This window comes from Heterocephalus glaber, unplaced genomic scaffold, assembly GCF_053883595.1.
Source record: "Heterocephalus glaber isolate CG9 unplaced genomic scaffold, H.glaber_assembly_v1.0 deba00000621, whole genome shotgun sequence".
Taxonomy (NCBI): Eukaryota; Metazoa; Chordata; class Mammalia; order Rodentia; family Bathyergidae; genus Heterocephalus; species Heterocephalus glaber.
In genome coordinates, this window is record NW_028258153.1 from 22,914,918 (window position 1) to 22,929,110 (window position 14,193).

Sequence of the window (14,193 nt, forward strand, 5' to 3'; positions counted from 1 at the left end):
ATTGAGCGAATGTGAAGATAGAATATCAGATATAGAAGACAGGATTGTGGTTAGTGACCATGAAAACAGAGATTTCTTAAAAATAGTCAGGGAAGGACCGGGGATTTAGCTCAGTGGTTTCGCCACCTGCTGCTCAAGTGCAAGGACTAGAGTTTGATTCCCGTACCAAAAAAAAAAAAAAAAAAAAAAAAACTCAGGGACCATGAGAAATCAACCCAGCAGCTGCTAGATAATGCAAAGAAGAATAACATAAGACTGATAGGAGTCCATGAAAAAGCAGGAGAAAGTACAAATGACATAAAAAAACATGTTCACAGAAGTAATAGTAGAAAACTTGCCAGACAGAGGTAGGGAATTGGACATACAGATAAGTGAGGCATATAGAACTCGAACTAGCCACGATCAAAAAAATCTATGCCTATGGCCCAGGGATTTAGCTTAGTGGCACTGTGCCTGCTTCACAAGCGCAATGTCCTGAGTTTGATCCCCAGTACCGCAAACAATAAAATCTATGCCTAGATATATAATAGTCAAGGTCCCCAAAACCCAACAGAAGAACAAAATCCTACAGGCAGCTAGAGAAAAGAAACAAATCACCTACAAAGGAAAGCCCACCAGAATCACAGCAGACTTCTCAACACAAACCCTCAAGTCAAGGAGAGCCTGGAGTGAATTATTTCAAGCCCTAAAAGAAAATAACTTCCAACCTAGACTGTTGTACCCTGCAAAATTATCTTTCAAAATTGATGGGGAAATTAGATATTTCCACAACAAAGAACACCTGAGAAATTTCATGAACATCAAATCAGCACTCCAAACAATTCTAAACAATATCCTAGAAAAAGACAACGAAGGTCACAACTCCATGAGGCCCAACAGAGGGAAGCCACCAGGCAAGGCAAGAAACTAAAGGCAAAGGGGGAAAAATAAAAAAAAAAAAGAGCCAACAACAGTAAAACATCATGACAAGGATGAGTCAATATCTATCAATTATAACTATCAATGTTAATGGCCTCAATTCACCAATCAAAAGAAATAGACTGGCAGAATGGATTAAGAAGCAAAATCCAACAATATTCTGTATACAAGAAACACACCTAACTCAAAAAGAAATTCACAGACTGAAGGTAAAAGGATAGAAAACAGTTCTCCATGACACAGAAACCCAGAAAAAAGCAGGGACAGCAATCTTATTTGCAGAAAAAGCAGATTTCAAACCAAAACTAATTAAGAGAGACAAAGATGGTCACTACATCCTTGTGATGGGAACAGTCCAAGAGGAAGAGATGACAATCATAAATATATATGCACCGAATACAAATGCCCCCAACTATACAAAACAAATATTAATGGACATGAAAAATCAAATAAGCACTAATACAATTGTAGTGGGGGACCTCAATACCCCACTATTACAAATAGACAGATCATCTAGACAAAAAGTTAACAATGAAATTCTAGAACTGGACCAAGCTATTGAACAAATGGACTTAATAGATGTTTACAGAGTGTTCCACCCCACAAAATCAGAATACTCCTTCTTTTCAGCTGCACATGGGTCATTCTCCAAAATAGACCACATACTAGCTCATAGGACATGTCTAAGTAAATGTAAAAGAATTGACGCTACTCCTTGTATATTATCAGACTGTAGTGCAATAAAATTGGAGATGAATAACATAAGAAACCACAAAAACCCCACATGGAAATTTAAATTGAACAACACCCTCCTGAACAACCAATGGGTCACAGAGGAAATTAAAGAAGAAATTAGACAGTTTCTACAAGTAAATGATAATGCCAGTACAACATACAGGAATCTATGGGACACAATGAAAGCAGTTCTATGCGGGAAATTCATAGCAGTGAATCCCCATATTAGGACAACAGAGAGAACTCAAATAAATAACCTAACGCAGAACCTCAAACTCCTATAAAAAGAAGAGCATAACAAACCCAAACCTCCTACAAGAAAGGAAATTATAGAGACTAGAGCAGAAATCAATGCAATAGAGACTAAGAGAACAATACAAAAAAAATCAATGAATCAAAATGTTGGTTTTTTAAAAGAATAAATAAAATCAATAAACCTTTAGCCAACCTTATTAAAAAAAAGGAAAGAAAAGGCTCAAATCCATGCAATTAAGAACAAAAAAGGTGAAGTCACAACAGACCCAGCAGAAATCCAGAGGATCATCAATACTTACTTCAAGAACTTGTACTGTAATAAAATGGAAAACACAGAAGAAATGGGCAGATTCCTAGATACATATGAATTGCCAAAGTTAAATGAAGAAGATATAGAAATTCTAAACACCCCAATTACAAGGAGTGAAATTGAAAATGTAATTAAAAATTTATCAACAAAGAAAAGCCCAGGTCCTGATGGCTTCACTGCTGAATTCTACAAGACATTTAAAGAAGAACTATCACCATTAGTATTTAAACTCATCAAGGAAATTGAAAGGAAAGCAATACTTCCAAATTCATTCCTGGAAGCAAGTGTTACTTTGATTCCAAAACCAGGGAAAGACCCAACACAAAGAGAGAACTACAGGCCAATCTCCCTAATGAACATAGATGCAAAAATCCACAACTAGGGGGTCGGGGATTTGGCTCAGTGGTTTCACTACCTGCTGTACAAGCACAAGGACCCGAGTTTGATACCCAGTACAAAAAAAAAAATCCACAACAAGATACTGGCAAACAATATAGAGGGTCATCAAGAAGATCACACACCCTGACCAAGTCAGCTTTATTCCAGGGATGCAAGGATGGTTCAACATACATAAATCAATAAATGTAATACATTATATTAACAGAGTCAAGGACAAAAACCATATGATCATCTCAAGAGATGCAGAAAAGGCATTTGACAAAATCCAACACCCATTCATGATAAAAATCCTACAGAAAATTGAAATAGAAGGTCTTTATCTCAACCTGATTAAGGGTATCTATGAAAAACCAACAGCCAACATCATACTAAATGGTCAAAAACTGAAAACTTTCATGCTAAAATCAGGAACAAGACAAGGATGCCCACTATCATCACTCCTGTTCAATATAGTTCTGGAAACATTAGCCACAGCAATTAGAAAAGCTTTCTCTTATTTCTTTTTATTATTCTTTTTTGGGGGTGGTTACCGGGGATCGAACTCAGGACCTTGCACTTGTGAGTCAGGCGCCAGAACCACTGAGCTAAATATCCGGCCCTCTTACTTCTTTCAAAATAAAAAGAATAAAGATAGGAAAGGAAAAAGTTAAACTGTATTATTTTCTGATGATATGATACTTTACATAGAAGACCCAAAAAACTCTGCCAAAAGACTTCCAGACTTAATTGACAGATTCAGTAGAGTAGCTGCATACCAGGTCAACACTCAAAAAACAATAGCCTTCTTATACACAAATAACAGACTCACTGAGAGAGAAATTAGGGAAACAATTTCTTTCACAATAGGATCCAAAAAAATGAAATATCTAGGAATCAATCTAACAAAGGAAGCAAAAGACCTCTATACTGAAAGCTCCAGCACTCTGAAAAAAGAGATCGAAGAGGATATAAAAAAATGGAAAGACATCCCTTGCTCCTGGATAGGAAGAACCAATATAGTAAAAATGGCCATACTTTCAAAACTATGATATAGATTTAATGCATTGCAGATGGAAATTCCAACAATATACTTCACAGAACTAGAGAAAACAATCCAAAAATTCATTTGGAACCAGAAGAGATCTAGAATAGCAAAAGCAATTCTAAGCAACAGAGACATGGCTGGGGATATCACAATACCCAACTTGAAATTATACTACAAAGCTACTATGATAAAAACAGCATGGTACTGGCAAAAAAACAGATCCGAGGATCAGTGGAATAGATTAGAAGATGCAGAAACAACTCCAGACATACTCAGCCACCTCATCTTTGACAAAGGAGACAACCACCCTCATTGGAGGAAAGATAGCCTATTTAATAAATGGTGTTGAAAAAACTGGATTTCAACCTGCCAAAGATTAAAACTAGACCCATACCTATCACCATGTACTAAACTAAGATTAAAGTGGATTAAAGATCTAAATATTAAAACAGAAACACTAAACTTCCTGGAAGATAAGTTAGGTAGAACTCTTGAAGACACTGGCATAGGAAAAGACTTTATGAACAAAACCTCAGTAGCACAGGAACTAGCACAAAGAATCAACAACTGGGATCTCATCTTATTAAAAACCTTCTGGACTGCAAGAGAAACCACCAACAGAGCTAAGAGACAACCTACCACGTGGGAAAAAATTTTTAGCAGCTGTACCTCAGACAAAGTACTACTATCTAGAATATATAAAGAATTGAAAAAAATCAGACCCCCCAAAATTTAAAGACCCAATTCAAAAAAGGGCATCTGAAATGAACAGTCATTTCTCAAACAAAGAAGTAAAAGCAGCAAATAAACATATGAAAAAATGTTAAACATCACTGGTCATTCCAGAAATGCAGATGAAAAAAACACTGAGATTCCACCTCACCCCAGAAAGAATGGCTGCTATCAAGAAATCAACCAATAACAAATGCTGGCAGGGCTGTGGGGAGAAAGGAACCCTTCTCCATTGTTGGTGGGAGTGCAGATTGGTACAACCACCATGGAAATCAGTATGGAGATACCTCAAAGAACTAGGACTAGAGGTCCCATTTGACCCAGCTATTCCCCTGCTGGGTATCTTCCCAAAAGAATTAAAAGAATCATACCACAGCGATACATGTGCACCCATGTTTATAGCGGCACAGTTTGTAACAGCTAAAGGTTGGAAACAGCTCAAGTACCCATCAATTGGTAATTGGATAAAGAAGATGTGGTTTTTTTATAAAATGCAGTACTACTCAGGCATAAAGAATGAGAAATTAGAGACATTCATAGTTAAACAGATGCATATTGAGGACATACTCTTAAGTGAAATAAATAGGACACACATAAGTAAATACCGAATAGTTTTTCTGGTAGGAGAAACTGAAAGTGTAAATAAGGATTAAAATGAATAATTGATAATGTGAAATAGGAAGAAAAGGTCCAAAGGGTTAGGGGAAGTGGGAAGGGTAGGGGAAAGGAAAGAAGGGAAAGGAAAAATTATGAGAAAAGCAAGAAATGGAAATAAAGTCTTTGTAAATAAGGAAGGGTGGAAGGGGTGAAGGGAGGGCAGGGGAATGGGGAAAAAATAAGAACCAAGATTCATCACGTAAAGGTACAAGATCCCACTGATAAATGTAAATGTATTGTATACCTAAAATGCACCAACAGAAGAATTTAAGGGAAAAAAATCTGAGGGCAAAAAAAAAAGAAAATAAATAAATGTTAGCTTGCAAGTGGAAGGTCCTGAGTTCAATCTCTGGTACCAAAAACAAAAACAAAACAAAACACAAAAACCCAAAAAAACCAAAAACTGAATGCAGTAAGTGTTAGCTGTTATTGATGTTACCTTTGAGCTCATAGTGAGGGTTATACACATTTTTCTCTGATCTTTCCTACTTCTAGGTTTATTAACACCTCTAAAGACAACTGCTCAGGACCTGCAAGATACCAAGCACCAGGAAAAAGCAATACAGTTGAGTCATTCTTCCATCCTTTTACTGCTCGCTGACACTTTGTGGACAGCTATATAGCACTCCTTTCTTCTTAAGAAGTAGGACTTGCAAAGGGAAGCTTCATCCTCCTGATCTTTGGCTCAAATGGTTATAGGTTATTATTCTTCTTCCTTTTCTATACTTTCCTATTTTGTATCAAGAGCCTATGTTATGTTTAATGTGGAAAAATAAGCTTGGTTCAAGTACATATTTCTCACAATTTTTTCATACTTGATAAAATGGTAACCTGAACTTGCCTTCATGGGTTAGGTACTGGCTGAAAACAGGAATTAAAGAGTTAAGTGTCTTGAGTAAAGTGTCTTAGGATGTGAAGAGAAATTAGGTAGCATAAGGAGCGTGGATCTGTGCTGTGAAATAAGCTGACAATATTTTTAAATGTAACAACATTTATAAGGAAACTGGTAGCAGTACAACCTAGGTTGAATTCTGTGATACTTATTTAAGTCCTATTTATCCTTCAAAGGAATAGAATTGAATTTTAGAACAAATTATTTTAATACAGTACTTATTCAATATCTCATTGTTGGAATTGCCATAGTTAGATGGATCCCCCAAAAGTTCAGGTGTTAGAAATTTAATCTTCAAATTTATATGTTGATAGTATTTGGAGGTGTGATTTTGGGGAGGTAATTAGGATTAGATGAGGTAATGAGAGTAAGACTTTATAAGAAGAGGGAGGAAGACCTAACCGTGCTGTCTTGCTATTTGATGCCCTCTGCCATGTTACAACACAGCGTGAAGACCTTAACTGGATGCCAAGAAGTCCCCAGTGCTGTGTTTTTGTACTTCCCAGTCTCTAGGACTTCTTCTTTTTTTTTTTTTTTTTAGGGCTTCTATTCTTTATAAATTACCCAACCTGTCGCATTCAGTTATAGCAAGAGAAAATAGACTAAGACATTTAAAAAATCACCAGATTTACAAAATTCTAAAACTATAAGTAATACTTCACAATTTGAAAATGACTTAATATTTTACATTATATTTTATACTATATTTTATATGACTTACTATTTTAAAATATTTTTATTTAATGACTTTACTATTTTTGATGACTTTAGAAAGGTACTTTAAAATTCTGTGCTTCAAGAGCATCATTATGGCTATCATTTAGAAACTACTCCAAATTATATTTATCTAGGTTTCATAGCTATTTGACTTCTAAATAAGGAGATGCTGAATACATGAAAGGCCTAAAGAAGAATGGTTTTTTTCTTTGGAAGTGTTGAAAAAGATTTCATTCTATTAAAAAACAAAAACAAAACAAAACCACAACCAAGGAACCTGTCTGCATGTATCTAAAAGTCTAAAAATTTTAATTTCTAGTCTCTTAACATGGAAACTGGGCTGTTGAGAAAGTTAAATAGTTGAGAAAGTTAAACTGCAGAGATGTTACCACACATATGCTGGAGACCTACAGGGCTGGAGATGCTGGGAGAGGGTTTAAAACTGAATTGCACCTGGCTGTGACAGCTTCAATTCTTTCAGATCTGAATGAGGCTGAGTGATGTGGTTTCCTGATTCTCAGTCAGCCAGAACAGAACCTTCTAGAAATAGCAGCACATACTGCACAGTCCTCCTCTACCTTTGTTTCTTTCCCCATTTTGGCTTTTACTTTGAGTAGTGTTTTTAACTTGACCTCTTCTATTTGGACAAGGAAATACTGATCCTGAGGAAGACTGTGGTTATTGGTGGGTTCAGTTTGCCAGGTGAGCACTGTACCCTGTACAACATTCCCAGACCTCAGCACAACTGGCTATTCCATTCCCTTCCTACCCTCCCACCGGACCTCTGGGGCTACCTCCTAAAAAGCCATAGATTTTTAATTTCATCTTAAAAATTCCATGGCTTTAAGAAATAGTGTCTTAGGGCCGGGGATTTAGCTCAGTGGTTTCCCTACCTGCTGCGCAAGCTCAAGGACCAGAATTCGATCCCTAGTTCCAAAAAAAAAAAAAAAAAAAGAAAAGAAAAGAAATAGTGTCTTAAAAGAAATGTATAAATGAATTTAAGATTTATAGTCCCACCACTGATGGTTTAACCCCAAGCAAAAATTTGTTGTGTATCTTTCTAAGAATGTTCAATTGATTTTTAAATTTTGGATTATATTTGTGAAGCCATGTATTTTACACTGCCTGATCTGGAATTCTGGTGCATTGATTTGCTTGGGTATATAATCTTGAAAGAAGTACTCAAACTCTCTGTGCTTTAGTTTCCTCATCTTTAAAATGGTGTAATGGGCTAGTACCTATGCCATGATTATCTGAAAGCATGAGTTATACTTGGAAAATACTTAGACCAGAGTTAGGAACATAGTAAATACTCAGACACTGTTAATGAACATTGGTGTTTTTATTACCTGCATATAAATACTATTTTGCAACCTGCTGTTAAAGAAGATCTTGTGAATACTGCTCATGTTATTTATGACTAATACATGACTTTTCACTTGACCCGAAATTTATTACATGATTCTGCCATAATTTATTTAACCAGTATACCATTGTGGGACATACATTGTTTCTGATAGGTCTCCCACTACCTCAGCAGCTATTATGTATAGTAGCTGCCCTCTTCCTATCATGCCTTGCCCCATCCCCTGTGAGACATTATGCCAAGATGGTTGCTCCCACCAAAGAACAAACCCTTCTTCCCAGCATGCCCCTGTTCCCGCCTAGAGAGTGACCTAATACTTGCTCACCTCCTACCAGCTAGTGACATCACCGGCTCCTCCATTCCCTAGTCACTACCTCACTCAACCCCACCTCAGCCCCTACAAACCCCACCCCAGTCTCTATAAAAGACTCTCCCTGCCCCGGCCATATTGCTTTTGTCTCTCCTTTGTTCAGAGACAGCCCGGCAGATCTATTCCCCTAATAAAGGCTTGTTGTGGCCTGGTCTGGTCTTGGATTTCGGCCCTTTTACCTGACAGTTTCCTATGTTTTTCATAGTAATAAATTATACTGTAGTTAACATTTTATGCACTATTTGGGTGTATATCTGCTTATTTCCTAGGGCAAATTCTAAAAATAGAATGCTGAATCAAAAGGTAACAATCATTTTTAGGTTTTCTTCTAAAATACTTTCCAGAAATGTTATGTAAATTTGTGCTCCTAGTGCAAAAGACAATTTCCTCACAACCCTAAAACCCCGGTTGTCATGATTTTGAGTTTCTTGAGATCTGTAGTCCTACTAATCAGATGGTACTCTCTACTCTCCAAAGCTCTACTCTGCTGAAGTGTTTGTTTTCTTTCATTCTGAGTCCTTTTAAGTTCCCCTCTTTTAATCTACTGTTTTCTAGACTTAAATGCCCTGTTTCTATTCTGAACCTTTCTGCATTTCTTCACACCATTCCCCTTCTACCCATTTGGAGTTAGACTATTCTGTATTGTACAAGTGTGAGCTATAAGTCTAATAATAGATACCAGAAGACAGGAACTTTTTTTTCCCCATTGAGCCCATATCTAACCAAAAATGAAGCTGTCCCCAAATGGACTTACCTACTTATTATAATAAGATTCCTTTGCCCAAAGAATGTAGCCATATCAATATGCACCTAGAAGCTTAGAAAGTTTTCTTACTCTCGTAGTAAGTTACTCTATATAACAATCAGTATTTAACCAGGAAAACAGAAACTGCTCTGAATATGTAAACGTAGAAGGAATTTAATTTAGGTGATGAGTTACACAAGTGATTGACAAGCTCAGAAGCCAAACAGATACTGAGGCAAAGCTGGGATCCATAACAACAGGGAGCTGGCCCCACCCTCAGCTAGAGGGACAAGGGGATGAGTCAATGAATGGGGCTACTCAGAGGGACCATCTGGGCCTGTTGAGAGCTGGATCACAGAGGGAATGCAGATGTTTCTTGTTGCCCAAGGCAGAATGGGAGGGGAAAATACCCTGGTTTTCTCTTTCTCCTTCTCCAATCTCCTCCCATTGTCTTCCATTGGCAAATTTAGCCGGGAGCCTATCGACAGAAATGTTTGGGAATTATACATGGCTGTGGCCAACCCCCTTATGACACTGAGCAGAGCTGAGAGGTGTAGAGGGGATCTGAGGGGGAACAAGCCAAGGCAAGGCACAGGGATCTCTGGAGCCCTTGCAGGTCCACAGATAATAGGGCACAGTGCAAGCCGTGCTGACTCCAAAAGGTAGGCAGTCCCAGGTTTGAATCCTGGCTCTGTCATTTACTGGCTCTCTGACCTCGAGCAAGTCACATAACCCCTTTGATCTTCAGATTCCTCATCTATAAAAGGAGTCAAGAAGATCATGTCTCATGGGGTCACTGTGAGGATTAAATGATAGACATACAAATTACAGTAAGCATTTGACAACAATTGGTTTCCTCTATCATCCGAGAATTTATTGTTTCAAGACATACAATTGGGCATTTATTTGATCAAGGTATTCAAGCCTCTCTATTTTGAAAGAAGGGAAAAGGGGCAGAGGCATCTTTCCTTTTGGAAGCTCTGCCTAGGGTGGGGATAGGGATAAACTGCCCAATACTAATAAGGGGAGACAATCTAAGAAACACTGAAAGTATTAAACATAACCAATTCATTCATTCACAAACATTTCTGGAAATTATTTAGACATAGTCCATGCCCTGGAGGAGACATTATTCCATCAGAGATATCAAATAGCCAGAGATAAATCTCAATGTACAATGCTATGGGAATGTTTGCAAATGAGGGAGGCAAAGTATATCTCTGCCAGGGAATTGGGAGAGGCTTTAGTGAGGAGATGTTATTTGGGCTGTATTTTGAAGGATAGGTAGGAGTTAGCCAGCTGTAGAAATGTATGTAAGAGTATAGAGTCATTAATAGGCATGGGGTGGGAAAGCTAGTCACGCGGTGGATGTGTTTTAAGGGTCTATGGCTGAAATGGTGGTAAGAACAAGTGGGAGATATGATTAGACATTGAAGAGAAAGTCACTGTGTGAAGGGCCTGGTATCAGAATATAATTGTTTTATTAGTCAGCAGAGACTTTTAAACTAGAGAATAATCCACCATCTCTAATCTAGAATTTGAGAAAGTGACACATTTTCATCAGTCAAAGGGCTGATGGATGCAATTATATGTAACAGGGGCCATGGGTGCATCTTATAAGAATTAGAAAGTGTAGCTGGGGATTTAGCTCAGTGGTTCCGCTGCCTGCCTTGCAAGCACAAGGGCCCGAGTTCGATCCCCAGTACCAAAAAAAAAAAAAAAAAGAATTAGAAAGTGTGAATCAAAAAATGCACAAGGATTTCCCCCTTATTATTAAATACAGAGTGGAAAAAATCATTAACTTGTCCTGCAGATGCTGCAGGGATTAAAGTAAATATTTAAAATGTTCTCCTTCTCGTTTCCACAAAGCCAAAAACATCATAGATGGGATGATGATGCTTGTGGCATTGAGACAGGATTTCAAGGATTCCAATGAAATGTCTATCTGGATGTTGAAAAGGACTTTGTGTTACTATAATTGCAAGGAAAACACAAAATGTTGATAACAGACCTTCCATGCTTTTAGAGCCCTTTCACATATATAAGCCTCATGGCAATCTTATGTGACAGACGGGGCTGAATACAAGCTCATGGCAGAGATGAACAAATGGAAGCCTGAGGGGTTCATACCTTCCTTAGGGTCCAAGAAATTATATCCAAAGCTGCAACTGGATTCATGGACACACAAGCCAGGACCTTTCCCAAAACTGAGATACTGCTCTGCCTACCTGTTTTCTTCCATAGGCCAGGATGGCTTCCTTGAGGTCTTGCAAGGTGTGTAGCTCAAGATCCAGCTTCTTCTTGTGACCCAGGGGCCGGTAAGGGCCTTTTCTCCTCTCTCCGGGAGTCCATGCTGGGATGGCCAGCCCTTCTGAGTACAGGATCAGGGCACCCTTCCTGGTGCTGAACGTCTTGGGAAGAAAGAGGCTCCAGGAGTGCTGGTTGGTACTGTCTTCTTCCTGAGGTTTGCTGACCAGGACATAGTCTTCTGGGGACTTCCAGTTCAGATAATCCTGCAACAGAAGGAAACTACCTGTAGAGCCGCTGTGGAAGAGCTTTCTACAGAAAATACTTCTCAGGCAGTGTTTGGAACCCTTTTTTGTTATTGATTGTTCATGTGGAATTAGGAAATGCAATTATTTATCTTAGCAACTGGCTTTTTTCTTCACATCTCAAGATTAGTGAGAAGCCAGGGCATGGTTTTCTTTTATTCTATACAACTTTCAGGAGAGTCATTCAGGTCTGGAGGGTTATGTAGGGTAGAGTGTAGGTTACAGGCCAGTTAAAATTTCTGGGTATGCAAGTAAGTAGTCAGAATTGTCAAGGGCAGCAGATAACTTTGAAATCAGATCTGGACTAGTTGGCAGTTTAAATAGGAGAAAACCATTCCAACCCACTAGCACTTCAGCTGTACACAGGGAGAATTCTAAACATTCCAGATGCTGTGCAACATGACCTAATTTGGCTATTTAGGAGCCTATAAAGTAGTTAGATATCTTGTAAGTAAACGCCACTGGCCATAGAGGCCCTTTGAAATTTTATATGTCTTTTAACACAGGAGAGGTCAAATTTCAGAACAATGGAAATCTCTGTATGACCCAAAAATGTGAAAGTACCCTCAGTGGATTTCTTATTCCTGGCAGGATTCAAGAAATAAAATTCCAGTACAATAAGGGAATTTTCCCACCTCTTTAAAATCCAAAGTGAAATTTTTTTTGGCCTATATTAAATATAAATCCCCTGAGTTGAATTCCAGAAAGTTCAAGGAAGTCATTGAAATGGCAAGAACACACACAGCATTTCACCACAGAGCAGGACTTCTAAAAGCCAAACAACCATTAGCTTGCCTAGAACCCAGGTGGAGATTCTGGTTGCGAAACAAACCATCTAAATTCCAGACCATCTGGATTCTCCTTCAGTCCGAAGCAAAGGAGGCTGTAGTGTGGGTCCAACAGAAAGAAGAGGGATGCCATGGCAATACTGGGGTGTTAAGAGAACTACATTATTATCTTGAAGGAGAGAAGACCCCCCCCATCTCCTTAACACCGCACACCAGGCACACCTGGTTCACCCCCATGTGGAAAGATAGAGCATTCCTTCCCACTCTGAAAATGTGCCTTTTTTGAGTTGTAAGACTCACCTCTGGTTCAAAATAGACTTCCAACTTCTGTTTGTTCTGGACCAACTTTCCGTGCCCCCGGCTCAGGAGAGAGAGGGTGAACATGTTTCCTCTCTGACCACCCCTTCTCAAGGGCAGTTCATCTTAGTTTTGAAGGCTGAAAACTAGGCACACCTCAAGATTTCCAAAGCTCCACAGAAGCCCAAGAAGACCACAAACACTGGGCCTTTTATTAAATGCATTTTCCCTCTCTTACAGCAGCTGCTAGTAACAACCAGCCACACAGTTTAGACAGTGTGCATCTCTGTGGAGAGGAAAACAAACGGCATGCCCAGCTCCTCGAGCCCCTGACTGTCTATGCTCTGGGCAGCCTTCCTCAGCCTCTGCCTAAGTCCTTGTTGACCCTCTGTCCTGGTTGCTCTGTTACTGCGCCACGCGCGCAAATGCCTCTACAGCTCTGGGGCACAGCACCATCCTCCTCATTGTGAGTCCAGGTTGTTTCCCGGTTGCTATGGCAGCACAGTGACATGAAGTCCCTAACCCCAGCGAGCACAGCACAGACTTCCCAGAGCAACAGTGCTATTCACCAGCTGGGCAGAGGGGTGTTTGTGTGTGTGTGTGTGCGTGCGTGTGTGTGTAGGTGGCTGCTGGACACTGCAGGCTGAGATCATAAGTCCAGGTTGCAGGGTGGCTATATTTTTTTCTTTCATACACTCATCTTGCTTTTAGTGAGTAGCTTCCTCTTTCTCCTGACATATGAGTCTGTCATTGTCAACTAACCATTAACCAACTCAGGGAGTCATCTAGGTTACCTACAGCCACTTGTGATGTTTTTCTTGGCTGCGCCCCAGGATCCTTTGAATGCCACAGAAGGCCTCAATATGGCAGTGACTGCTTTGTGGAGTGAGTGGGAGACCCTGGGACTCTCAGTTTTCTCTGAGTACCTGGTTCTCAACTGTGTAGCTCCTGTTACCAACAGGGGGAACTCTGGAAATGTGGGTGGGGCATTTTGGTTGTCAAAACCCCTGCTGGCCTCTGGGATGCACAATGCTTTGCAGCACCGGAGACTGTCCTAGCTAATGAATTATCCCACCAGAATCCAGTAGCACTTCCTTTGAGAAATACTGCCCTGGCCTGGGCTGCTTGAGCCGCATTGGACTAACATTGTGAGGAGCCTGAGCGGAGTGGCAGGAAACAAAAAGACTCCTTTGCCAGTGATCTAGGTCCCTGCTTTGGCTTGGAAAAGCAAGCTGCCCTGTTATCTATGAGCTCATGGGAGTGCGCCCTGCTGGGTTGAACGCAGAAACACAACAGGGTACAGGCCTGCTCACCTTTCAGATCTCCCTCAACCAGCCCCTCCTCCCCCCAGGCAGTGGAACTTCCTTGAAGATGATTTAGAGGACATGCTGTCAAGTGAGTTGGGGTTTGCCATGGGGCATCAAGGCAGTGAACAC

General features: G+C 39.6%; 1 protein-coding gene across 5 annotated transcripts in view; it reads right to left on the reverse strand.

Annotated features, from left to right (window-relative positions):
* The window catches only part of Kiaa2012 (KIAA2012 ortholog), a 147,314-nt gene extending 134,015 nt beyond the window's left edge, over positions 1 to 13,299 (reverse strand). For 2 of the 5 annotated variants that reach the window (XM_021263620.2, XM_013074449.3), the window contains exons 1-2: positions 12,761 to 13,295; positions 11,349 to 11,633 (exon numbers count right to left, since the gene is read on the reverse strand). In XM_021263620.2, coding sequence (XP_021119279.2) covers positions 11,349 to 11,633; positions 12,761 to 12,844 — 369 coding nt within the window. In that variant the 5' untranslated portion in view covers positions 12,845 to 13,295. Of the gene's footprint in view, positions 1 to 11,348; positions 11,634 to 12,760 lie in introns of those variants that run through there. The other 3 variants (XM_021263622.2, XM_021263623.2, XM_087206269.1) reach the window with 2 other exon arrangements.
* Positions 13,300 to 14,193: the final 894 nt, after the last annotated feature.